At 51.2% G+C, this 27,682-nt stretch overlaps 2 protein-coding genes across 10 annotated transcripts in view; one reads left to right on the top strand and one right to left on the bottom strand.

Moving 5' to 3' along the window:
* The window catches only part of LOC122392393 (proteoglycan 4-like), a 30,650-nt gene extending 7,612 nt beyond the window's left edge, over nucleotides 1-23,038 (top strand). The window contains exons 2-4 of the mRNA XM_043387197.1: nucleotides 7,469-7,645; nucleotides 22,102-22,228; nucleotides 22,564-23,038. Coding sequence (XP_043243132.1) covers nucleotides 7,469-7,645; nucleotides 22,102-22,228; nucleotides 22,564-22,760 — 501 coding nt within the window. The 3' untranslated portion in view covers nucleotides 22,761-23,038. The remainder of the gene's footprint in view (nucleotides 1-7,468; nucleotides 7,646-22,101; nucleotides 22,229-22,563) is intronic.
* LOC122392394 (mediator of RNA polymerase II transcription subunit 22-like) lies at nucleotides 22,976-27,352 on the bottom strand. 9 transcript variants are annotated; one of them, XM_043387203.1, is made up of 4 exons: nucleotides 27,227-27,352; nucleotides 25,159-25,275; nucleotides 24,460-24,560; nucleotides 22,976-24,060 (listed from the first exon to the last, which is right to left on the bottom strand). In XM_043387203.1, the coding sequence occupies exons 2-4, from the start codon at nucleotides 25,265-25,267 to the stop codon at nucleotides 23,842-23,844; spliced, it is 429 nt and encodes a 142-aa protein (XP_043243138.1). In that variant the 5' UTR covers nucleotides 25,268-25,275; nucleotides 27,227-27,352; the 3' UTR covers nucleotides 22,976-23,841. The 9 variants fall into 9 exon arrangements, with proteins under 9 accessions (XP_043243138.1, XP_043243142.1, XP_043243139.1 ...); XM_043387207.1 differs by having other exon boundaries at nucleotides 27,313-27,332; XM_043387204.1 differs by having other exon boundaries at nucleotides 27,252-27,320.
* Nucleotides 27,353-27,682: the final 330 nt, after the last annotated feature.

The following is a 27,682-nucleotide window of genomic DNA, read 5'->3' as shown; positions in this document are numbered from 1 at the left end:
TGTTTATTTTTACGGGTAGTGCTAGTAAGCCGTAACATTCCAGACGGTGGACTTTGAACCTGTTAAGATGACATGCAGCCGCAGCGCTGTTGAGAGCTCTTAGAGTGAAGTTGTAGTGGAGCGAAATGGAATAAAGCGTGCTGACATTCTGCATATATTTAGGGTGCCTGAAGGGCTCAGGTCAGCCAATTATAATGCAACGCACGACGTTACCGCTATATGCAGAGCTATTTCCTAGTGGACGGGCTAAGGTGGTGTGCCTTTGTTCAATTTTGTGAAATTACGAAACGTTTCCCCAAAAATTGTTCATGAAAAGTAAGCCTTTGCATTAATTAGCCCGCAAACGATGCACTAATCAAAGTACAAAAACTGTCTTTGATTCTAACATGCCGATACGTTCCTGTAATTTTACGCTTCCTATAGACCGTGCCGCAGCATCCTTACTGAAGGGTAGACTGTACCGCAGTACCTCGCTGCCTTGCGGAACGCGATGTAGGGCCTTATTTGCTTTCATTCCCAGCAAGCCGCGTTATTTCATCAGTTGCATTGATCATACATATCTTATGAGCGATGATGCGCGACAAAACACACGGGTATTCTAGGAGCACGCTCCCAAGCCAATTAACATATTTATTGCGAGGACGCTACCGCAGAGGCATTTCTCCGGTCGGCGCCTCGGGACGGGCTGCCCCGTTACATGGGAACGCGGTCTGCCGACTCGGCACCGTGGCCCTATCCCGGTGTCCGCCGGTGATTGATCACGGGCCGTATACAGGTCTCAGTTGACCAACATTCTCACACCACGCTGTGACGTGACAGACTAAACTTGCCGGAGATTGATGACTCGTGGGGCGATATTAGGGTGTGCTTTGGAGTTTTCGGTGGCTGGTTTTGGATCGAAGAGTCGTGACTCATGTCCACGGCTAAGTCAGAGTCGTATTCGGGGTCGATTGGACTCGAGGACCAGGGTTTAGTGTCCGTGGCCCTGGCCACCAGTCAAAGTTTGGTTTACTGCCGGAGTTCCTAGGACATTTTCAATTCAATACCCATGCGCATGATTTGAAAGAAGCCATTTGGTCGTGATGGGCTGAGTGTTTGGAAATATACTGCGCCGAAATTACAAGCTAAACCTGCATCGTCTTATGTTTGATTACGTAAACTGGGCGTCCGATGAACAATGTGCGGAACCATCTCAAGGCACTTCACATGGCCTGCAACGCATTGTTTTGTCCGATTCTCGAGTGGTAGGAAATCGTCGTTCACCGCGCGAACCGTCTCGTCGCCAGCTCTGTCTTCGATCCAATCTGCACCGTCGCAGGCAAGCCATCGACGTACTGGCGACACGATCTCGCCCTCTCGTGTCGCGGTATCGCAGCGTCTATCTGTATTGTCTTCGTGGCTGATCCGTTGGGGAACTGCTGCTGCGCCTCTGGGCGCGACCGACCTTCGCACGTCCTCGACCTTTGCTCCGGCAGCGCCACCGGCCGTCAGAGCAGAGTGACACCGGTATCGCCACTTCATAGCTGGTCGGTCTGGTCGGTCTGTCACCGGCAATGACAGCGACGAGACATCGACAGACCGGGACTCGAGTAAAGAATGGGCTCAAATGCTGCACCTAGCTACGGTGGGGCATCATTAGTGACTTCACGGTTGTTTGTGGAGTTGACAGCTTCTAGTGAAGTCATCGGCGACGGTTGACCTTGGCACTCTAGCTCGCCGTCACCGAGCACCCATCATCGTTACCGACACAGCCGTCACCAGCGGTCACGGCTCATCATCGGAAGCGATGGAGCGTCGCCGGTCCAGCGCGCGGCCGGCCGCTGTCGTTAGGTTACCTCACGGACGTCCGAGTGGAGTCCGCCATCAGGTGGTGGAGCCGCTGCCGGCGCGTCACCCGCAGCGAATTGCCGCTCCCTTTCGCCGCCGGATGACGCCGGATGACGCTCGTTGTCACTAGGAGAGTCACGGGTAACTGAGAGGGACACAGAGCGGCGTCAGTCAGGTGGTGTCCCTTCACCGCACCTCAGGGGGTCGAGAGGAAATGGGAGTAGATTGGAGACCGGTGGTGAAGAAATGATATCCAACGGTCACTCATTGGAGCGATGGTTGCTGATGATCGGTCTTCTCGTAGCATTTAAGTGAAATTTTTAGGCTTGGTTTTTCCAATGATGAAACTTGAAAGCACCCTATGATTTGTATAAAATAGTAAGGGCCGAAATACTTAATTGGTGGTGATATTGTGGAACTGCTGTTACGACACACTATTGCTTTAATTTATCATCATTTCGAAAAAGTATTGAAAGCAGTTAAACCATATTTGTGCTAGGGATTATGCAAGCATAAATATCTATATTTTCACTCCTTGTCATATCGACCGGTCCATCTTCACATTCCATTTCATTTGACATCTAGAATGTCGTCCTAGAAAGTGAAGTCGACCTTACATCACCGCGGCTGCTAATTAGGCGCCGACAGGCTGTTAGGGCGGGCGTGGTGTTCTGTTTTAATGGGTCGATCCGGCCCGACTCGACGGGACTCGCTGTAGAACAGAGCCTGGTGGGTGTAATTCGCCGGGCATCCGTCATGGTTTGCGGTGGCTCCTGACTTAATTGGTTTCCAAGTGAAAAAAGAAAACGGTTTTCGCTTAAAGTTCGATATAGTTTCTTATTACCCGAGTGGGTTCTTCAAGATCACCCGAGCTTCAAATAAAAACTTCGATAGCCATATATATTTCACTTGCTATGATTTAGGGCTGCACGAGTGCAAAACGAGGCAGATCGTACCATCCTTCATTTCCACTGTCGACATGCCGCTGAGTCATATTCCCCGCCAAACACAGCTGTCCGTCCATTCAGTGGTCTGCCGCGCCGCTCAGCATTGTTCCACCTCCCGCTCGTGCGGGCTGGACGGGCTGATAGAGGACAGGGCAGGGCCGCCGCGCCAGAGGACGCGGGGTGGGGTCGGCAGTGGCCGGAACACTGCCGCTGTGTGGGAGGCACCGCCAACTAACAAAGAACACCACCCACATAAAGGACGACACAGACCCGGCGACCCGGCGCGCAGAGACGGCTGTCGCTGTAACTCTCTGATAGCCAGTGAGACCGGCCAACTTCGGCGGCCGTGACGGCTGACTGTCCACGCTGAAGTCCTCGGTGGCGGAGTGTCGGGCCGACACGGACAGCCGGGCTGTCAGGGCCGGCTGGCTGACCGGAAATGGGGTGGGGTGGGCTGGATGCGACAGTGGTCGCGCCACCAAATCCGGCCACTGTCGGGGCACACGGACTGAGGAGCTTTGACCAAGGCGAGTCGGGACTTCCAGTAGTGGCCTCGCTGCATGGACAACGTCCGGGCAACGTCTGATAGCGCCAAGGAAACGTTTTCGTCTTTTTGTTGTCTTATTAGCATTCAAGACTGCTTGTTAGCTTCGCAGTCTCGTTCTCTTATTTTCGAGCTTCATTCAGCATTGTTTGTTTATGAGGAAGTGCCCACGATTCTTCTTTGCACGCTTGTTGCATCCTCGTCGCGTTTTCTCCCCCGGTGGCCTGCTTATCCGTTTCTCTCCAGAATTTAAATTATATTCGTCTCTCTGAGCGCACCTGAGCCGCACTTTGTCTCTCTGTTGTCTCTGTGGCCGCCCCGTCTCCTCTCTGACCCTGTTTACCGTCCAAACTCCGGCGGTACCCGCCCAAACTACTGTAGCCCCCGGCCCCCGGCAGATGCCTCCTTCTGCTCTACATGTTCACATATCTGTGGAAAACACGGCCACGCCGCGCGCTGCCGGCGGGAAACTGCGCAACTTCCCCCACTCAGGTCACGCCACGGATCCCTCACCGACCGTCACGGTCGTCACGGGTCGTCACGGCGCTGCAGGACGGGCGCCGTGCCGCCTTGCGGCCGCCCCCGCCGCCGCCGCCGCCCGGCGGATGACCCCAATTGCCACCGGCCGGAGGAGCGGCGACCCTCGGCCCGGTTCAAGCAGGCGGCCTTTCACAATCGGTCATCTGTGCGCTCGCGCGACGGAAGCGGGACGGGCGGCGGAGGCGGAAGGGTGGTGACATCACTGGCAGGCGGCCGGGCCAGCTCGGAGACACGTGGGTCGGTCCGTCTTTGTGAGCGGCTGCCGCGTGTCTGCGTCTGGATAGACGGCGGGGCGGACCCGGCAGGCACGGTGGCTGCTGTACGGCAGCGGTTTTGGGTGATTTTGAGGTCCTGAGATAGGTTCGATGGTTTTCTGAGCATTTACATCTCAAGAGCCTAATAACTAGGGCCGTTTCCCAGGACTGTTATTGGCCGTATAAATAACTAGCCGTAACGTGTCTGATCTCCAGACGGTGATTTAGCGCGATCTTTCTTGGATACGCAGAAGTCGTATTCACGAAATTAACAATGTGGGTTGTTGCCCTGCTGACTGTGGGCGCCTTTGTCACCCGCTGGTGTTGAGCGGGCTCAGCCAGGGTATATGGCTCAGCCGGCTTAGGCCGCCCGATAGCAGCTCTGTATTTGCCGCGCAGCGCCGGCCCGATACCGGCTATCACGCCGCTGTGTTTGCCCTGCGCACCTGTGGGCTTTGCCCCGATGTGGCAAACCGTTCCAATCAGTTCCAACCCATGGCAGTCCCTGTGTCGAGTCCAGGTCTGGTCGGCCGCGTGTGTTTACGGAAATCTAATGGATGTCGAAGGGCGGGTCGCTGCAGTGATCTGTCAAACAAACCCAGTCGTCACACGGCTTGAACAGATAAACAGAGGCGTGTGGCGCTGCCACGAGTTATGGGTTCCGGATGACCCAACCGGTGCTGAAAAACCAGCAGACAGCAGACGTAAATCAACACAAGGGCGCCGATGTCCAGTTTTTGTGGCAATTCTGACACGATATATGCTAGCGGTGTGAGAATCCCGGCGGATGGTGTCATGATGCATGTTTTTCGGGAATATATCGCTCATTGTGTACCGTATGTTCACTTTCTCTGTGTCGTTTTAGTGACAGCACTAGAAGATGCCCTGCTGATATATTTGTTATAGTTCACAACGTAATCCGGTCACTTTGCTATTCGATAACAGGCTTTCCGGCGCAATTTTCCGTCTAGTTTGTCACCCGTCTAACTTATTCATATCGCTGAACGATCTGGTCCAATGACTCAGTCGTGAGTCCCTCGAGTCGGCAGTGACTCAGTCACTATCACTGTGGCCGCCAGGACGGCGCCCGCCCAGACAGAACATCACTGAGAACTGAGAACTCTGGTCGGCCGAGACCAATCTAACAAAAACCACCACCCCCCGATGACGGCCTGGAGGGGAACGCTGCAAAAAGTCCGGCTCGTCATGGACGGCCGGGGTTAATAGGGGTGGGGATGGGAGGGGTAGGGGGTTAAAGGACGTCTTTGTAGGTATTCTTCAGTTCTATCGACACTTTGTTTTCCATGCCTCATAATTTGGATGCAGTCGACCTAGCCGCGTCAGTTACCAAATTGTAGAATGAAGATACTTTTTTAGTTTGAGACGATAAATTGTGCTGAGGCACCCGTCGGCCCTATCGTTGGTCACCACGTCCCGAATTCAGACTCCCGGGCCACCCACGCCTGTTTGCTTCATCCAGTCCAGCACTGACGTGTGACGAATCTTGTCCGGCTGCACCAGATAGCTCTGTCTGAGCCCGTTAGTTTGGTCTTTGACGTCATCAGATCAGAGCACCGCCTGTGTTGCATGACGGTCTAGCCGGGATCAGGCTATATCTCACGTGGTTTATACCGGTACGCGAACTTAATTCTAAAAAGAGAGGGAGATGTGCCCAGGTTATCTGCATATGATATGACACGACATTGTGTCAGGGACGTCTTGTTTGGTTTTCATCCTAGTCTGACGAGGATAAAGGGACCCAAATCACGTGTAGCTGTAAACGTAAGATCACGTGTCTGAGCAGACTGACGCGTGGGTAGGAGCGCGAAGTTTGCCGTTCGTGATGACAATAACCGGGCCAACGTTCGTTGCCTTTGTTCACAAATAGCTCCGAGGCATGCAAGTAGCACTTTGTGCACCAGGCCTGCGCAGTGCAAGACGAGTTGTAGACACATAGGCAGTTGTGGCATTCGGTACGGTAACGGTATACGATCACATCAAACACGTCTCTAACGGTGAGCCGTCTGAGCTGGGTGCCGATTCTTCGGATGTCTGTTCATCATTACAGCGTCAGCCAATTAGGGAATGTCGTAAAGGGATGCTGTAGTTATTTCACTGCTTGCTTCAGTTCGCTTCAGTTCGCTATGTGATACGTTTGTTTGCCGATGTGCCGGATATCTCCTGTCCTGATGCGACTGTTGAATAGCGACGTGTGGATGTCACGCGACCTTCAGCCTGTTTCGCCGACTCCTTTCTCTAGCAGGACTCCGACTTGTTTCGGCGAACTGTGCAGCGTGGCCTTGTCACATTCCACCCGGGTGTTGGTGTTGGGGTTCACAAGGTAAATAAGCTGGAAGCCACCGAACTGGCTGCAACTGCAGATTACCTAAATAGGCCGGTCATGTGCTCAAAAGAGGCTTGCAGGATCATTCATGTGGTTTTCAATTTTTCGTAGCGCTCGTCCACCGCTACATGCCTGCTAAATCGCTGTCCGTTTTTCTGCCGGGGCGCCTTTCCCTGCACGTATAGCGCGCGGATTGTTTGGCCACATCGGAACGAGGCCGGCCATTCGGACGGCTGCCTTAGGCCTGCCGATACAAGGAGCGAGTCGAACCATCATTGGGAGCACCTGGCGCCCACGGCGGCGGCGCGGCGTGGCCCATATCGACTGGAAATGGGCCAGGCCGGGCTGGCGGCCGATTCCTGCCGCCTTGAGGCACTACCCGAGCTAACCACTGCGCCGCTAGTTAGATCTGACAGGCCCGAGGTGGCAGCAGTAGAGACTAGATCGGAACAAATGGGATAGCATGCGGTAGCCGCCTCCGCCCACCGCGGAGTCCGCCCGCGGAAATGTTCCGCTCTGCCGGCGCGGTGCCCGGAAGCGATCAGCTGGCTAGCCACAGGGACGTGGTGGATGACCTTCCCCGGGCGGTGAACTCCTAGGATTGGTATGCTAGAAAACCCTATAATCGTGGTCTGGGTAGTCACTGAAGGTTGCAGTGGACGTCTGTGAGGAAGTGACATTTTCACGGTTCAACGATGATTCGAGTTGAACTCGAATAGCAGTAGGAAATGCCGTGAACAGGCAGCCTCGCACTTAAGCGGAAATAGGCTCATCTGTATGTTTCCGCGTGTTCTGCCCCTCGCCCTTTTAGGAAGCGCTGATAATACCCAATCCTAATTATTTTATATCAACATAATCCCTATACCAATATTGTAAGCGACTGCATATGGAGTGCAATAGACCCCTTCAAATGCCAATAATTACATTCCTGCTGAGCCGTGCTTAGCACATAGACGTGCCAATACCATTTGCACCGCACAATTCGATCTAATTCATAACCCTTTTGTTGCAGCAAATCGATTCGGGCTACGTCATCTTGCCAGGCTTTGACCCGGGTCAAACGTGCGACGATGACCTAGCCTCGACGCTGGTGTGCGGCCCACCCTCACCGTGCAACGTGGTCTTCACCAACGCCGACATCATCATCGACGGCAAATCTAGTCTCATGAAGAAGCCAAAGACGAGGAAGGTGAGTCGAGCAACTCGAAAGTCCGGCTCGGGGTTTACTTCAGTTTGCCTTGGGAATTGGGATTACGGGCGCATCAACTGGCATACCGGAGCCGGTCACAGTCGTTTCACTCACAAGAAAGCTGAAGACGTTTTGGATGTCATTTGAAGTGACACCAGTCATTTGGTTTGTCATCTCGTCGGCCGTCGCCGAGGACCTGCGCTTCCCTAGAGGTGACAGTGTCACCGGAGTTATTTAGGAGGCCTATTCGTACTGTGAACAACACCTGATGGTATCATGTCTGTAAGTGGGTGAGCGACTATCCATCATCGGTCGAGGCGGGCCTTATCTGCGGCCGGGCGGATCTCCCAATCGGCCGAACTTCGGGGCTGACAGCCGAACTCCGTGGGGACGCCCTGATAGGAGGATGTCGCGGGGGGTCACCTGATAACCGGCGAGGCACTCACTGCAGCGGAAAGGGTGCCACAGTTCAACAGACGATAGCGACTCCTTCACAGATTCTTTGTGATAAACTCATAAACCCTATCAGCATGGTCCGCCATCACAAGTGCGACGGAATGTGCAGATACGGTGACAGTGTTGAATTAAGTGGACCCCAAGGTCGCTTAGAGCACAACATCTAGGCGGAACAAGTCAGCTTTTCCGCCAAGGCCATATATGTACTGAATTATTGTTTGTTTGATGCAGCCTCCCCAAGGCTGCTGACACTTGCAGAGTAATGCTCTAAACCAGTTGCATATTCCTTGCACGTATCAAAAGCCGCCACCTCTAAATGTGCTTATCACTGGAGTTTCTCTTCTTACTATGTTGATCAACTGCACCGTTTGGAGTCGTGCTGAGGCAGTAGCAGAGTCGATGGGTACGCCGTAGCCAACCGGTCAGTGGCCGCTGACCGCTAACCGCTGACCGTTTACCGTTTACCGTTTATCTTCGGCTAGTGGTCGAAAGGTGGCCTCTGTATAATGCACTGTGGCCCCAACCTGGCACGTTCTAACCGAGCCGTCGGTGCATGCAGATGAGCTGAAATAAGCAGGAAGTAAACACGTTGTAACTGTGCGGCTATCCGTCCAGTGTCGAGACCGTGAATTCTTGACCAAACGAAGTTGAGTTGTAACACCGGTATCCGTTGGAACGTTACAACGTCTCGGTTTTGTCAGTTCATGTCATGGCGACAGTTCACGACTTCATGCGGCATAGTAGCGTGTGAACGACGATCCACACAGCTTCCAGCACGGTAGCGGCTGGTGACTACCGGCCAGGCAGGTCATTGCAGGTCAAGTGGCGTGCCGGACTGAGCACCACGGGCCGACTTATTCCAGTCTCCGTTGGTACGCGGCGCTGCATTGTGAAACGGCGCCTGAAATGTGAACGGGAGCGCGTGGAGAAGCCTGCAGAACAGCTCTCAGTCACGTTTTGGTCGCAAAAAGCGATGGGCGTGAACGGGTAGCTAATTCAGATGATTGCCTCACCAGTCGACCCGAGAGCAGGAGCGCCCACTTGGCGCGTGGTACTGAATGGTTCTTTGTGCTGAGTTAGGTATGAGTGACGTCAGTGACCAAATTTAGCCGCGATACGGCTCTCGGCACTCTCAGAGAACAACTGAGTTTTATCCTTTGAACGATGCTTAATCCCTTCTCGTTATCAGATGCGGATGGCTTTACACGGAAAAACGCGCTTTGGTATTCCACCGCCTTCTTTGCAATTATGATTCGACCACTAGATGAAGCAGATATTCAGCGCAGTGCTTTGCTTTCTTTGCACGTGTTGGATTGTACAGCTGCGAGTTCCTTTTCATGGGTAGACGGGATAAATGTAGCGTTTGTGTCTTCGGGTCTTTTGCGAATGTCGTTTCATTTTATTCTGCTGCTGCGTAAATTTGTGTTGGCGTTGAGGTAAAGGATGCATCTATTTAAAAAAAGCTGAAAATGCCAGGAAATGCAATAATTGCAGTGCAAGGTACCTGTCAGCAAAGGTTTGAAGGCTGGGCGTTGCCCTGACGACAGACAGACCGCCTGGTGTGGTGGAACGGTCGAGGAAGCGGCGGTCAGCCGGCGCGGCAGTGTGTGGGAACCCGCGGCGCGTGCCACTTGGCTGCCCGTGTGCTACTATCGGCGCCGGTGCCGAGGCCGACGGATGGAGCTGCCGGCCGGTGAGGGTGAAAAACGCCCTCGGCTGCCTCCCGCGGTGTCGGATGGACAGGGCTGCCAGCGGGTGCTGAAGCATGGTCGTCGGTCTCTGCACCGAGCTGCGTGCTGATTACTGTGTTTGTGGGAGCGTCGACGTCTCTCACTGACCCGCTCGACCGACCCGTGCCACGTCTGGGTGAGAGTGTTTGCGACACGCGACCGCAGGTTCTGACCTGCCCTCAGCCCGTCGCGGTGTCTCTAAGCCGTCTCTGAAACCGAAACGACCAGACAGCGACCTAACACGCGACTCGGGAGAAGTCACACTTTCACGCGGCAGCCGTCGAGCGCCATGTGTCTCTCACTGTGGTTTGTAGCTGTTCAGTGACCGTGCACGACCTGGTGACCTGCCTGGGATGCCGGAGATGTGTCGGGAGGTGCGGCAGCTGCAGGAAGTCACAGATGACCTCTGCGACCTGCGGCAGACACCAGACGGTGTGTCGAGCCGCGACCGCTCGACGACCTCTCCCGGAAGCGACGTGTTTCGAATCTCGCTCGTGCCGCTCTCTGCTGCCGAGCGTGCAGTGTGGTGCTTCCTTTCATTCTTTGGGGCCGGGGGACGGCAAACCTGGGTATTGTTCTCGGTTGTCGACCGACACTGTCATGTGCCGCGGTCGGTGTCGCTGCTGGGGTCGCGACCGGTGACGGTCTGTGGCGCGGCGGTCTGCTGCCGTGCCGGGCGGACTGAGAACTGGACCGTCTACCGCCACCAGCGCTGCTGCTGCGGCGGTGGCATGTGTTTCGCCGCGGCGCGGAGCGGGCTGCAGCCATCTGTTCCGCCAAATGCGGCGCGTTTTTGCGGCCTGGTGCGGCGGTGCGCCGTGTCCGTCCCGAACGGCGGACGGTGCGGCCGGGCGGGGAGCGCCCGCGGCCGCACGACTCTGTGGTTGGGAGATCGGCACTGCTGGACTTTAATTCAGAGACAGACGTGGAAATTGGAGGACCGGGCCAGCCATGACATAATTCGTGGGTGCTGGAGTTGAGTAAGTGATTCTTACGAGTGGAAGTCTCTGTCTGAGTGTCAAGCTTGATGACTTGGTGACTTGGTCACAAAAAGGGTTTACTTTTTGTAGGTAATGGCTTCATTTTGGTAAAGTGTTTTCGAAGGTGACATATTTTCACACTTAAAACCCTTATCTTTATATTTTTGTAATAACTCATTGTTCCTAGTCAGCTAGTTTAACCTGCCTTATGCCTACGAGACTATGTCCTTTCCCACGTTCGTCGCCGTTTCTTCCACGATACCTACATCACTATTTGGCGGACAATGGACCATCTCACCGGGTCACAGGAAGCCAGAACAATGAACATTAGTAACACTGTCCTTTCTCTTTGTGCCGCCCGTCTGGGCTAACACGTGTATCTCCATTCGGCGATCAAGCGGACGTTTCTGTCCGTTTTGTCTCCATCTCCTTGTTTACACCGTCTCCCGCTGGTGTCTCCTCAATCTCCGCCTTCGCCCCTATAAGCTGTCTCCGTCTCCGTGAGTCGGTCAGCGCCGTCCTTCCGTGCTCTTCCGTCGAGTATTCGGGCGTTGAATGTTCCAGGCACGCCGCTGAATACATTAGCGTACTACTCTGTGGGTCAGAGCATATCAAGTGAGCGATCGGGTTTCCGAGTAAGCGGCCAGTAACGCATTTACAAGTCGGCAATGGTGAGACTGCAGTTCAAACTGGATCAAGTGGTCACTTGGCGCCTGCTCCAGGTGGGCGTTTGGAACCGAAGGGAGTATCGGTACCTAAATGGACTGACCTTCGGTGGGGTAGCGACTAGCGAGGCATTTCAAATCACCTCATAGTTAGCCGGAAGGTATGATATAATCATCAACAGCACGGTTACCGTGCGGTTCCCATCTTTCGGTCCAAAAAAGTATGCGTGCGAAGTGGCGTGTCATGCACGCACGCGCCGGTTTTATGAGGGAATCGCCGTATAGCGGCCTCTTCCCCACTGTGCATGGCGAGGCAGCTGACGTCGGGCTCAAATATCCATCTGTTGCCGGTCTGCGGTGGACCAGGGCGAAAAATGAACGGAAATCTGCCGCGAGCGTGCATGACATGCCACGTCGCTGATCGCACGCAAGCTTCTTTCGGATCACAAGATGGGAACCACAACGTTTTGTTGCCAGACCCCGATTAAGTGTGAAGAATCTATGTTCTTGTCATTTTTGATGATTGTAATCCTTGCTATTTTAAGGCCTCGCCGGTGTTTTTCACCTTCCTTGCGATGTTATACGCCTGTCGTGCGAGCTGGAATGGCGCCGGTCGCCAGTGACTCGTGGATCGCACCATCCGCTGTGGCCGGGGGCTTTTTACCCGGCCCGGGCGTCCCCCGCGACGGAGCGGTGATAGGAGGAAGGGCGGATCGCCGATCACTTCCCTGATCCCGCGACGGCTCACTGGGCACCGCTCACACAGGTGGCGATATTATTAGATAAGAATTGCATAACGGTCACTACGCGGCGGCGAGAAAGTGGATTGCGCCATCAGCGGCTCTCTCCGGACATCTAGGGGTCCACGGCACTGGACGGGTCCTGGACCAGTTCACCGGAACTGGCAGGGACGACCGGAGGACGGAGAGATGGTAGATTTAGCTGAAAATCCCGGCACTCTGAGGAGTCCGATATGCTTGGTATGACCTGAGCTGACATGCACGATGAGATTTCAGTGCATATTCGTTTCATGTTCAAAGTAGCGCGTTAGTAAACGGCCCGATTGTAACGGCTGACCCTAAGCGTCGTGTGTGCGCTGCTCTTCCTATCCCGATTGACGGTAGTCGGATAGCTGCGTGCCTTCAGTGGCGTCTCCTCTGCCGTCGGTCGGTCGGACCGGACCAGCCTGCCCTCCAGACCGGAATCGATCCGCGCAGGCCTAGCTGGCCGACCGGAATGTCGCGGTTGTGCCGGCGCACAACTCCAAATCCGTAACGGCAGTCCCGGCGGTCTGCAACGTATCAGTGCCCCTTCAGTGGCCTCAACTGACCTCATTTGACCCAGAGAAACCTTTGGGGGATTTAAGGATTGTATCTGATCGTCTCAATAAGCCTCCAGTGACTTTCATACCTTGACTGACCTCAGGTGAACTCTTGTGACCTCGAACGACCCCCCAATGACCTTGCCTGACCTCGTCTACGGGTTCCTCCCGGCCACTGGTCTCGGGTGGCACCACAAGCGACCAACCTATCAGTTGATGTCACAGATAAGGCTAATGTTGGCCAGAGGCCTGTAGATGGTTCCGCTTGACCGCTCTCAACGTCCGCCTGCGAGGCGAGACGAGACGGTGGTTAGATGGTCTGAGAAAGTTCGAGGGTCCTAAGCGTCTGGTGAGAAACACTGATCTTCTGGACCTTGAAGTGCGAGACCTGCTGTTTTGTACGGTTTGAGTTAACATGTCTGATCGAGTTCAATGCTTTAGTGTACCTATCTGCAAAGGTTCGGTGTGACATGATTGCTTTGTGTCACATGTTGATACACTGAAAACAATTTAACGCAAGGCCCGCGAGTAAACCGGTGTTTTGCGGGTACCCCTATCCACAACCATTTTTAACCACCCTCCCAGGAGTACAGTAAGGTCCCATTGCAGTGCAGTCGTCCCTGCTCTCAGCGGACTTGTTCGCTGACAGCGGTTATATCCGCTCAGAGCAAGTACGACTACACCGCAATGGGACCTAGCACTACTCCTGGGAGGGTGGTTAAAAATGGTTGCGGATAGGGGTACCCGTAAAACACCGGTTTACTCGTCAGCCTTGGGTTAAATTGTTTTAAGTGTATATATTTCAAAAGTAGACTTATGTCCACCAATATCTGCAAGGGTTGCCTCTCTGGTCTTTTTCGAGTCCGTTGGGACTGTGACTGGACCATCTGGACCGCGCCGTCGGACCAGCCGGACCATGCCACCGGACCGGTTGGACGCCTCGCTGCAGCTCCGCCACTCCTCTCGCTGCACGTCTGTCGTGACAGTCGGGCGCTGCACTGACCGACCCGGCCCAGCCGACCTCTCAAGGTGAACCCTTCAGCAGGGCGTCCTTCAGCCGACCATCATGACGCGCCGTAACACAAATGGGCGCCGCTGGGCTGCGGGAGGCATCTGGCTGGACGCTGGGTGGTAGATGCTGGACGGCGGGATTGGACTGGCGGGCTGGACGATCTTTTGGCGACGGATGGAACAGCTGTTGGAGCTCTCCGGTCCTATTCTGACCTTGGAGAGCGGCAATTACAGCCTTTGTGTAGAAAACGGTCCGTTGACCCGCGTGGATGCTTGCGTCGACGGCAGAAGGTATGCAGAGATTGTTGATGCTTCTTTGGACCTGCTGAGTGCTGCTGCTCGAATGCTATTGCTTTTTTTCTCTGGCGTCTGGAGTTCGTTTTGTAACGCCTCGGCACGAGGCTGGCATCTGAGAGCCTCGACTATCACCCCTTGCTTCGTTCCCCCTCTCTCCCCGTCCTCACCTGTCTGCCAACGGTCTGCGGCATGGCGTCATCAACGGATCCGGCAGCGGCCGCAGCCTGTAGCCCGATACGGTTCGCCTCTCACCCCAATAAAGGTGCTGAGTGGATGGGAGGGACAATGCGTGGGCCGCCCATAGTCTCAGAATAACGCAGTGCTTGAGATAGTTTGAGATTATTTCATGCGCAAAAACAACAGTTTCCTTATTTCCCCATTGACTTTTATTGGTGAGGTCACGTGACCTCGAAGAGTAGCAGGCATTAGCAAAAATTGCGAGTAGGGCATGACAGAAAGATGATTAGTGGTTTGTATGGCATGGTCATTTTTAGCGGCTCGAAATAACATTTCTCAAAAAGTCTGACTAAAAAGCAAGTTGTTGTTGATTATCACTGACTTGTGTTTGGGGGTTAATAACGACTGAATTTTTTAGTTTGGGCCAAAATTTTTAACAGCATTGTGTGCGTTGATCAATTCTGAGCTCAGGGACATATATTCTATTCTGATTATACGCGTTTGTATTTCAAAACTTCCAGCGCTTTAAAGAGCGCCGGGACTTCAGTAGAGCGGCGAGGTGACAATTGCCCCTACATCATGTGGTTTACTTGCGCATATCTCGAAAAGTAGCAGGGAAAAGCAGCAAAGCACCTATATGGAACGAAAGATGAGTGATCAGAGGCTAGTATAAAATGTTCATTTTTAGCTGCTCGAAATCACATTTTTATAAAAGTCTAATTAAAAAATTAGATATGATTTTTAATTACGTCTTGCAGCTGCTTGCAAAAAGCTAGCTTATCTTGCAGAAAAGCGATGCAATATGTAAGAATGATGTTGGCACAGTGAACAACAGTGCCCTAAACTAGTCTGTGAGGAAATTTCGTTCAAAACGACGATTGGTCAGCTAATAAATTACCACTGAAGATCATCATGAAAATCGGTAAATGTGGTGGCCACTAGAGAGTCTAAATTGTCTTGTGTTTGGTGACAACTGACGACCTCAATTTTGACCTTAGGGAAAAACTGGCATCGGAATCGTATTCTTCGATCAATTTGGGATTAAATGCAGGGGTGTAACTTTTGCTTTTGAGATGGGGGTGCACTTGGTGACGGGGGCGACCTTCAGTGAGGATAGGGGCGCTTCCAAGGAGCATACATGGTGCATATCTCTCAACAGGCGCGCACACAGGATTTTTTAACGGGGGGGGGGGGGCACGACCTGCAAACTGGGGCCCTTCATGCCGAAGGACCACAGACCCCAGCCAAAAAAGCTCCCCAACGTGATTATATTTCGGTCGACTTGAAACTTAGCTTCTGTCGATACATGATAAAACAATTACTTCAGTTCCCGTTCAATTTTCAAAGCATTAAATGCTCCATTTTTGTTTACGCAGCATGTTTCATTCAAATACGATCCAGTGAGTCGTTATCACCATTTTAATGTCTCTCAATTTCGGTAAAATGCTTCTTTAAATGCTAAAATAAAATGTTTGTTGGCATATTTCGAAATTCAGACTTAAGAGTGATCACCATTTTGTGTTCCTCCAATTAAGTTTGAACACAGTCTGATGCTGCAAATGGGATTGCAGTTCATTTACAGGGTGTTCCAAAAAAGTGAGCCCCCAAACTTATATTGCTTTTATCTCCGAAACCGTATGTCCTACGATAATGAGAGACCCCTTGTTGGAAAGAACGGTCAATTTCGGTTCTAGTACAGGGTGTCTCAAAAGTTCGTTCACACATTTCCCATGCCAATAAAGCATATAAGAACCGGCCAAAAGTATAAAGTTTTGGTGTCTGTGTGTACACTAGACAAATATGCATGCTTTGACAACTGATTAAGAAGGTTGGAAACCAACCCCTTTGCTGTATCTCCAAAAAATATTTGCCCATACCGATTTCTGTTGCTCCGTCAGCTGCCGGAGGCTGATAAAAGGTTACCAGCTTTCAAGCTCTTGCAGGGGAATCCCCTGCAGTTTCTGCGTCGGATTTAGTTTTGACTAGCTCCCCGGCAACATCTGATTTTCCCTGAAAGCCGACAGCTTGCATCGACACCATTCTTGAGTATTTTGTAGGCATTCTCTGGCGCTAACTGCTTCATGAATGACTGGCGCCGACATCCCAAGCGCCATTTTCCTTTTCAAAACGACCCCAGTCCTGAACAAACGGGAAGTACCAGGAGTAAATTTTTCGCATCATATGGTAGCAGAATGTGTCGGACGTCTGTTTCTCAGACACATTGTGCAAATTTTGCAAATTCCAAGCGCTCGTCATTCCCCATGCCAAGACCTTCGCTCGGTTGCGGAGTGTTTTCCTCGGGAGATGTTCTGCTTTGTAAACGGCCCAAACCTGTCCATCGTGTGGTTTTATCGGGATTTTGTGTTTAAAAGAAAATTATTCGCTGCAGATCTGCCTCTTGAAACTTCGTTAGATAAAATTTTACAATAACTGACACTTTTGGAGGGTCAGGTGTCCTTGGCATTGACGATTTTTGTGTTATTGTCCCCAAAAATTAGCGTTATAGATATTATAAACAATTTTAAATTATAATTTGTCTTTATTTTACGATGACCTGCACTTTTTCAAAATGGGTAACCTCTGTCTGTGACCTTCTTGCCAGTTTTCAATAGTTATGACCGCATTTTCAGCTGCTTTCCGGAACACGAGTCTGCTGTCGTGCGAGGGTCGTTCAAAACGCCGTTAGTCTCGCATGGTTTCGTCCTTCAAAAATTTTAGCCACCGTTTTTATGAGATAATCATCATGTTGCACTCATCCTCGCCGACACTTAGCCATGTGTCATTTCCGACTTAACCATTCCCATTACTCCTGAAACAGAGAGTTTCACAACATACCCGACTTTGCAACCTACATTTTCGTGCCTGACCCATGGTCAGAGGTGAACCCTTTTTGTGAGCTCATGAAGGGTCGAATGCACTTGAAAACAATGAGACTGCTTGAGGAAGGTTGTCACCAATGCCCATGCAAAATTTCGACTGTTTATTTCTTGTTGATTCAGAATTATTGACAAAAAAGCATGGCTGGTACCTGTGAACGAACTTTTGAGACACCCTGTAGGCTACCTAGTGTGGTTCTGAATGATCACGTATTACACCGAGAACGACCAGAACAAAATGTGTTGCGAGATCGAGTGAAACTTGGCGACGGCGGTATGCCCCGCCTAACTATTATTGCTTTTATCTCCAAAACCGTATGTCCTACGATAATGAAAGACCCCTTGTTGGAAAGAACGGTCAATTTCGGTTCTAGTAGGCTACCTAGTGTGGCTCTGAATGATTACGTATTACACCGAGAACGACCAGAACAAAATGTGTTGCGAGATCGGGTGAAACACGGCGACGGCGGTAAACGTGTATTGCTGACGGCAACGCACGACCGATATTGGAGTGGTCAAAATACTGGTTGAACTAGGTCATCCATTCAGTCTTCATTTTTTTTTATGATAAAAGTTCACGCGCGAAGAATGAATAAAAGCACGTGAACTGAAATATGCAGTCAGATGTGAAGAAATTTTAACCATATCCGTTAAGGCCGCCGTCCACTGCGACGGAATTCCGTCCGGAGTCCGTCCGGAATGTCGCCGCACGCTGGCCGCATCCGGTCCGGATGCGGTCCGGATGCGGTCCGGATGCGGAGAGCTAATAAATGTTTCCTATCACTTATTACCAAATAAAATATTGCAAGTAACCAGCAGCGAATACTCTTGCCATTCTAAGGAAATAATTTTTACTTACTTCATGATGATCGAGTTCCAATTCTTCGTGCAATTCACAATGTTTGCCTCCGATACGGCCCCAAACCACGTCTGTTCCGGACGTTCCGGATGCGTTTTCCGCAGAAAAGTTCAACGCGTCGGACATCACTCTTCCGTCTCCGTAGCAACCGCATCCGAAACGCATGCGGAGAGCTGACGGAAAATCAACAGCTGATTGCCGTTCGGATGCGGTCCGGACGGAGCGCACACGATTTCCGTACGGACCGGATGCGCCCATAGGGTTCTGTGTTAAATTCCGTACGGACCGCACGCGTTCCGCACAGTGGACGGCGGCCTTTACCCCTAAATATTTCACTAAGAATTTGGTATTGAATTGTGCTTTTCACAATGCTGGTCGTGTTGTGCAAGCTATGTAACAAAATTACGACCTATCTGGATGGAATTCGATTGCTCTTTCTAATGAGCGGCTTTCCAAAGCTGTAGGATACACGGTTGCGGAGATATAGTCGATCTTAGTTAGGGGGCTCACTTTTTTTGGAACACCCTGTATATTAACCCAAGGCCCTCTATCCGGCGCACCGATAAACGGGTGTCAAGGCTTCTACTTATAGGTACAAGAACTTTTCAAATAAAATGAATATTTTTTCATGTGCAATTTTAATTGTAAGAGCACTAAACACCCCAATGTTAGAGTCCAATGGTACAAAATTGGGTATTACAAAATGACATTGAATTCGTTTGCACGAATATCAATCAATCAAATTTATAACGAAATTGCATTTAGCTTTTTCATTCCGAAATTTTATAGAATCGGGGTGCCCTTTTTACGCTCGGCGACTGGTGACACCCACTTTTGCTGGAATCACCTTTTTTATTGGGCGCCTTTCTTCTGCTGGGGTCGCCTCTCTCTTGCTGAGGTCACCCCTCTTCTGCTCGGCGGGACTTGCTTCTGATGGGCGCTCCTCCTCTGCTGGGGTCTCACACTTTTCTGCTGGAGACTGACACTTCCCTTCCCGGGTATGCCCTATTTTTTTCTAGAGGCGTCCCTCTTCTGCCGGGCGAGCCCAACTTCTGCTTAAGTCGCTCGACCTTTTCTACTGAGGGCGCCCTTCTTACTCGGCGAGCCCAACTGCCGCTTGAGGTGTCCCATTTTTATTGTATGCGCCCCCTTCTGCGGGCAGCGCCCCTCTTTTGCGGGGCTGCCCCTCTTCTGCTGGAGGCGCCCTCGCCCATCTTCTGGTGGCGGCGCCCCTCTTCTGTTGAAACCGCCCCTCTTCTGCGGGTGCGTACTCTTCTGCTGAAGGTGCTCGGCAATGTCTGTTGGGGGCATTGCTCTTTTGCTGGGGAGCCCCTGTTCTGCTGGGGATGCCCCACTTCCGTCGGGGCCGCTGGGGACGCCCCGCCTCTGCTGGGGGCGCCCCCGGCCCCACTGCTGCTGGACGAACCCAACTTTTGCTCCAGGTGCCCCTTTTGTATTGGGGCGCCTCTATTCTTTAGGCATCCCTCTCCTGGTAGGGCGCCCCTTTCTGCTGGGGCGGCCCTATGCTGGGGGTACTCTTCTGCTGGGGGCGCCCCACTACTACTGGACGAGCCCAACTTTTGCTTGAGTAGCCCCATTTATATTGGAGTGCCTCTCTTCTTCTGGAAGCATCCCTCTTCTGGTGGGGCGCCCCCTTCCTGCTGGGTGGCCATTCCTGTGTTGAGGGCGCTCCTTTTCTGCTGGAGGCATCTCTCTTCTGGTTGGGCGCCCCCTTTCTGCTGGGGTGCCCTTCTTCTGGTAGGGCGCCCCTCTGCTGGTGAGGCGCCCCTTTCTGCTGGGGTCGCCCGTGTTCTACTGAGGGCGCTCTTCTACTGGGCGAATCCAAGTTCTGCTTGTGGGCCTCATTCATTCCTACTAGGGGCGCCTCTCCTCCGCTGGGGCGCCAGTCTTATGCTTGACGATCCCAACCTACGTTGGAGGTGCCCCACTTCTGCCTCGGGCGCTCCACTTTTGCTGAGAAAGTCCCGTTCTTGCCGGGGTGCCCCTTTCACCCATTTTTGGGGAACGATACGACTGGACGCTTCCCAAGCCCGCAGGCAGCACGACGCCGGTCACGAGACGGAATGTAGCCGGGATATCACCCTCACCATCTGCTGCTCAAGAGCTTATCGGTGTCGGGCAGCGTGTGGGGCGCCGCTTAGCCTATTGGGGTGCACTTTGACGTGATGGGGGTGCACTTTCAGGGGATGGGGGTGCACCTGCACCCCCATACATATAGAAAGTTACACCGCTGATTAAATGATACCTATTTTGTTCATATTGCGGAGAGTCAGTTTGGGTGAATTTCTAGCGCTTTTTCGGGCTGCCGGCCTACAGTGAGCCCGTGACAGCCTCCAGACGGGTGCGGACAGGCCAGCAACTCAGGCCGTCAGCAGCAACTCAGCTGTCAGCAACTCAGGCCGGACAGGCCAGTTGTCAGCAGCTCGGACCGGACAGCTGACCGACAGCTGACTGGACAGGTGGGGAAGGGGAGCGTTGAGTCAGCTGACGGTTTACGCCACCCCTACCTAACCCTCCACCCGCCGCGAGGGTTCGCTGGCATCGATCCGCCGGTACGAGGAATGGGAGTCGAAGAGGTGCCGGCTTACGGTTAGGGTGTCTGCGAGGGGAGCTTTTTTGCACCGATTATCCAAGCTGGTCTAAAATCGATGGCTGCAGACATGGCTCGTGTTACAGGGAGCCAAAAGAGAATCAATTTGGAAAGGACTGCAACTAGGACTGCAACAACTACATACACTACGGTAGAATCAAGATTCTTACAGATAAATGGTAGAATAAAGGTGAAAGTAACTGTAATTTGAGGAGACAGGGGTTTTGTTTATCTCTGCGGACGCCAGGTAGAGGACCGGAAGTGGAGGAACCGGGAGGGCAATCAGCCGAGGGTAGAGAGTCGGGAGGGACAGTCGCGAGAGCGCCGGGGAGCTGGTGAAGGGCGCAGACCGGCTGTCGCGTCACTTTCGCTGTCTTCGTGCGTGCCCAGCGGACACGGCCGTGTCTGAGCTCGTGTCCGGAGCCGGCGGCGGCAGCGGAGCCGGCGGCGGCGAGGAGTCCGGGTTTCTAGCGGTCGACCGTCACGCATGGACGCCCGCGCCGCGGCCCGCTACACCGCACCACTACTGCTGGCAGTGGCCGGTGGCTGAACTTCTCGCATGAAACAACCATCACCCATGGTGGTCTTCATATCGCAATGGGTGAACTTGTATCAGTGAATGCTGGGTGACTTTGCCAGAAATTGAAACGGATGTGAGATCGGCGTAGTTGAATCCAACTGAAGTATCGGCTCAACTTTCAGGATCTCAGTCGAAAACTGAGCGAGCTCCCCTTCCCGGACGGGGCAGGGCGGGGCTGACTGTTCCATCGATCGATCTTTACGTACCGACGCAGTTTGGGGTCATGACCCGGTCCGCCGGAGGGCAAACGGTCGCCTCCGTCCCCCGCCAAACACCCAACGCTGGCTGTCGGGTACGAGCCGTGCATCGACCGTCCTCCAGCCTCGCTCCGTCTGCATTCCCTGAGTGATTAATGTGGGCCACGTCACTGCCGCATCTCCGAGCTGGACGAATATGGTGCGACGCCGGCGCCGTCTCCCGCCGGCTGCAACACGGTCGGTCAAACTGCACGGCTGAGCTCCGCGGTCTGAGCGGGAACACAAACATGGTCCACCAGGGAGAGGGGCTTATTGATCTTAGGTGACCCGCCCGGCCTATCGAGGATGGTGCTAACCAGGCTGTATGGGACTGATGGGAATTGGGATGCGATCTGTTGCGTTGGAGTACCGCTCGATGTGAGCGGTAGCTGGGACAATGAATTCGTGTGCTGGAATTATGAATACGATAACTGCCAGGACGACGTGGCAGCACGATAAATGCCAAGTGATTGTAATCAGAAAAGCTTTTGCTCCTAACTCAACGCATGTTTATGTCGGTTGACCCCAGTTTCAAGCCACGTTTTACCCGGGATGAACGGCGACTTTTCACCAGACTGGAGCCAAGCACTGCTCACAGACCGTGTGTTATACGGCCGCTCGGCCCTCCATCTGACGTCCTGTGCTCCCCTGTTTCAGATGGTGGTCTCGTTCAACGTCAGCGGACCGTCCACTCACGAGTACCCCTCCGAGATGTCCCTGCTGGCGCTGGAGACCTCCGTGTCGACCACCGACGGCGACGGCAGCGCCACCACCGGCAAACTCGGTAAGTAGTAGTTGGTGCTTCTGCCACGTTGCGCGAAATCCAGAGATTATCTGCAAACTTTGGTGTTTTGGGCAACGCTCATGGTTCATGGCTGTTACGGATATTGGCATGCGAAGTGTATCTGATTAAATTGTTAGACAGTGTTTGAAATATCGCATGTGAACAGGTGGATAATGAAGCTCGATTCACTGGCCAATTGGCCATTGGCCAAGCATGCGAGCTGTTACCATTTGGTTCGTTTCACCGGTGCTTGTGCTTCCGGGCTGTAGGACAAGGGGCTTATCTCATAGTAACCCCACGTACGTCTGACCACCGTCTCTCTGTCTCCCGCACAGGCGGCCTGGCGAGCTACACCCCGCACAAGCTGTCAACGGGCGCCGACTTTGAGCTGGGCGTGTCCCGGCTGACCCCGGCCGCCCCGACCGCCCGGCCGGCCGAAAATCCAGAGGACGGCGACCAGTTTCTGAAACCGGCCGACGAGTCAGAGACGGTCACCTGGAGTTCCGAGACGTCTGCGGACATTCTGTTTTAGCGGCGCCCCGCGCGCGTCCGCCCGTTCCGTGTCGGCTGTTTTAGTTAGTGGGCGGCCGAGCTGCCGCCGCCTGCGTATCGAGAGTACGGCTTGTTCGATGTCGGTAGAAGCGCTGATGGATGTCGATGGCGCCGCCGCTGTCGTGTGATGTTCGTTCGCGCCGCCTGTGTTCGTTCCTGATGAACCGATATATTTATTGTATAGACTGTGCAAGATTTTACACGATTTTATGATGTATTTCAGATGATCATGATAAATATAGATGCTTTACAATGCTATGCGTTGATGAGTCTGCAAAGCAGTGTTATTTTGCGAATGAATGTCTTTATCGCTGCTGTTCTGACAGTCCAAATAATAATGAATACAAAATGCATTTGCATCATCACAATTCACAACATACGTCCGTGATGAACACAGTTCATAAGCCCTCCTCGTCCGGTCCTATTGTCCCACGCATGTGCATCGGGCAACACATAAGTTGCCGCGGAACAGGCGTTGTCTGTTCCATTCACCTGTGCATCTACCGGGTGTGGCTAAGGGCTTATGGGGAGGGACCGAGGAGACAATAACTGAGCGACGTGCCAGACAGCGTCGCTATCGGGGAACACAGGGCCCGATCGTCCAGCGACACGAACTGACACTGAGGCCGAATGACGTCGGGTGTCACGGAGGCAGTAGTCACTCGGTGGTCGAGAATTGCTGATCTGAGGACGCAGTAGTCGGGGATTGCTGATCTGAGGACGCAGTGGTCGGGAATTGCTGATCTGAGGACGCTGCGAACGGTGCACAGCTCTCGCTCTCGGGCCTGCTTTCAAGTACAGCAGTCTGTTGAAAACCTACGCTCACAGTACGATGATGATGATGGTGATACTGGTGACGACAATACGAATTCTTATGTGTACAAATGGTCAGCACAACACAGCAGACTTGTCCCCCGGTTTCGCACTGACCGATGATCCCACCTTTCTCGCCAAGCGTAGACAGCGCCACCTTCCGAGCAGCACCTGCCGCGCCTGGCGGAGCCGGTCAGCGCCACCCGTGACCCACCCGTCCGCCGCGGTATGTACCTACCGAGCGAACATCACTTGCACAGTCCCGAGTAGTACTCGTCCTCGAGCTCGTACAGATCGCGCGCCATGTCATCCTTGAGCTCGGTCAGCTTCTTGTCGATCTCCTGCTGCGCGCCCAGCGACTGCCGCGAGTGCTCCGTGATGGCGTCGTTCAGTGATGGGAAGTCGTTGAGAATCAGGTACTGTTTGATGTCCGATATGAGCTTGGTGAGCGACTCGGCAGCTCGAACCTGACCCGGAGACAAGGCCAGCTGGCGTCAGAACACAATGAAGGTATCACAAGTGCCTGGGTTGAAAGTTGACTGCGATTTGAAATAGGTACGGCCACGACCAAAATGGTAGGTACGACGGTACGAAGGTACGATCCAAATGACTGGTCTTCATAAGCAGGAATCATCAATTGCCTAAATGGACGGTAAAACAAACATTTTTTTGGAGAATTTTCGACATCATGATAGAACTCCCAAGGAAAACATTTGCACAGTACGCCTCACAACGCATCTGGTCCAGGTCTTCATACACTGCCCTCAAGCTTTGGCCACGTCCCCGTTTTTTTTTTTTCTCTCTCTGAAATGTATCCCTTTCCGGCGTTTCGATCCTGGCGTCTATCGCCCCCGCCCATGTCTCACAATGTTGGCCGCTCGGACGTGCATTTCAAACATGTCTTGGCCCGACTGCGTCATTCGGGAAACCTGAGTCTCGTCTTCCACTTTTCCCAGTTTGATAATCTCTGAAGGCAAAAGGGGACAAGTCAATGTTTCAACACATAGCAGGAGCCCAGACAATCCAGCAGCAAGACTGGGCTCTGAAGAACTCTAGCTATAGATGACTAATCAATGTGTACCACTCTTAGTAGGTAGTTCATCAAAGATGTATGCCCCAAAGTATATTGGACTCGAAATTAAAAATAAAAAGGTAAATGAAATGCTCCAGATTTAACTACATTGGACATTGGACAAGCAGAGTGAGCTGAAGTCACTTTACTATAAAGGGAATGTTTCTTAACAAATTATCGCAACAAATTTGCCTTATTTGGGATTAAGGAAGAGTCTTTTCTAAGATTAGTCAGAACATGATCTCACTCTAAGGACCAGCATGGAATGCAGCTTTGAGAGCAACGGCTTTGTTCCCTAAAAGTCAGGGTCACTGGTTAGGGAAACTCAGCTAAAGCAGGCAGTTTGGCTCAACTTTGATGACCAATGTCAAACCAAACAAAATTATTTAACAGTTAAGGTGACATGAAACAAAACTTATATTCAATAGCCTGAGTCTGATAAATATAAAGAATTACAAGGCTTAAGAGGTGAAACAATAATCAACTAACTTACCAACAAAGTTGTCTAGCATTGACTTCACATCATCTTTAAGCCTCTTGTTGTAGGACTTCAGTAGTGCTTCTTTACTCTGTGGCAGAGCTCTTTGCTGCGCTGATGCCATTTTCAATTCTGAAAAGCAACAACATCAATAATACATCAGGCAATAATTATACAAAAAGACAGCAGATTATGCCTATTCCCATTAGCCGCATTTGAGTTATACCTACCTATTCTAGAAGGTTCAGATCTCTGAGGCTCTGAGGTAAGATAATATAAAAAGATTAGGTTGGTAGGATTTACACTTTCAAGCTTTAATCAAACATAGTGCACACCATTTTAACAACCAAAAAAAAAAACTACTCTGCTGACATCATTTATTATCAATAAGCAAATGAGCAGGTTATAAATTACCCATGATATAATAACAGCTGTATGATTGTGAGTTCAGGCCCAGTCCAGAAGGTTGTTTTATGGGAAATTGTTTTTATCAGTACACAACCAGTTCTGCTATGACAATTAATGGAAGGAGCAGATGTAACAGACAATGTTACCTTTATGATGTAACAGGAGTAAGGCAGGACCAAATTAATAAGTTCTTACATCTAGTTAACTGGTGTGTTTTGGGTTAAATTCAGGACACATTTGTTGATGTTCTTTATGAATTGAGGTAGGTACAGGCCAAATCAATGACTATCGAGGTGGGCTGGTCACTTTCTCTAAATGGTTATGTTGAATAGTTACTTTGCATGAAAAAATATGAGCTCCTGCCTCCTAAAATTTTTGCTGTTTGCATAACATGACCTATGTGGTCATGGCAATAGCATGGGAATGAAGGAGCTGAAGTACAACAGTACAAGCCACAGTCAGAGATGCAAACATCCCCTAGTGTTTGATTATAATAAGATTACAAACTATTGTGAACTTATCTAAAAACCTAACACAGTTGTATGTGATATAACGTTTCATTGAGCTCAGCAGGATGAATATGAATAAAAGTGCTAGGTTTGACCTGTCATTATGCTCATAGCATTAGTGAAATCAATTGAAAGAAAGTCCAATGGACTGCTGTTAGCATATCATGCAAACAGCAGCAGAAACAGTAGCAGCAATAGCTGCTGTCCAATGGACTTTCTTTTGATTAATTTCACTAATAACGTTTTTATTGAAAACCTAACACTTCAACTTAAAATGCATGTCGCTTTTGGAAGATTATTCTTACATTTTTGTTGGCACAATTATTCAAGTTGCTAGTTTTTTTCAAAAGGTGTTTGGCTCCAACCAAGTAGGTACGTTTTTCAACCAAGCACGCGTTTTAGCCAGCAAAACGGGCAAAAACTGAACCTGGGAAACTTGAATGTTGCCTTATATTAACATGTGAATTATTCCCGATAAATTACAATTTACATATGTACGTTTTGGAACTAAGCATGAGAACAATGGTGACGTCATGCTGTGGAACTAGCATTGCAATGTAATGTATAACAATCATGGAAAGAACCGCTTACTCAATTTGGGCCTCGCCCTCGGTAACAGTGAAAAACGAAGTTTTCCCTAAATTCGTTGGCAATTAATGCTTTCTTGCGGACATAATTGAGTGCCAGCTGCCACCAAAGACGTCATCATAGTATGCTCTTGTTTGTTTGTTTGTTTATTGGAGCTTTAGGGCGCGCAGACTGCTGGGGTCATTTTGCGCCCACATAGAATGCTCATTTTTAAGACACAATTTCTATGTATTTACCAAGCATAATTTAAAATCGATCATTTTTACGGTAAAAAATTATTAGCCAGACGCTGAAGTTGCTAAAATTCACGTGAGAGCTTCGATAATGCACTTGGAGGCTGGAGCCAATCACCTTTTGAAAAAAAAAAAACAATAAAAGCAATTATGTTGCAGTGATATAGAATAGATCACTGATCAATCCAATTCCAGCGCCTGACCCTGGAGTTCTTTAGCCTTAGCCTGAACTAACCCCAGGACTCTTTTTTGGAAAGGATTTGGAAAGGATTTCCTTTTATTGTTATTGTAGATGAAAACAGCAGGAAACATTGATCACAGCTAAAATACTATTTTCATATGTACCTCTTGAACTTTGAAGCTACCTTACAATTTTATCCAGAATCTTCTCGATTATCCTCACTGAACTCTCATAAACGAATTATATATCCTCTATATCCTCATGGATAGCGGGATAGCCTTGATCCTCATTATAGAGTTCAGTGATATATCCTACTGTTTTTGTTTTAGTGGCCCTAACTTTTTTGTTCGTCATTCATGCGTCAGAAACGCTTTCAGTAACCTATTGCTAAAAAACTGCAGTTAGCACGGAACTAATTCGCTGCCCTAAAATGTATGTCCCGGCTTCTAAAACATACCTAATCGCCAAAATATATTTCCAATTTCCAAAATATATTTATAGTCACCGTGTTGATCGCAATGTATGAAAATACACTTAAGGTCATCAAACATTTACCAAATAATCTTTTTGTCGTTAACGGGAAAAGTTCACTTTCCTGAAATTAGTTTTTACAATGGATT

This window comes from Amphibalanus amphitrite, unplaced genomic scaffold, assembly GCF_019059575.1.
Source record: "Amphibalanus amphitrite isolate SeventyFive unplaced genomic scaffold, NRLGWU_Aamphi_draft 000484F_arrow, whole genome shotgun sequence".
Classification (NCBI taxonomy): Eukaryota; Metazoa; Arthropoda; class Thecostraca; order Balanomorpha; family Balanidae; genus Amphibalanus; species Amphibalanus amphitrite.
The sequence above is the reverse complement of the archived record's forward strand: the minus strand, read 5'-3'. Positions and strand labels throughout refer to the sequence as shown.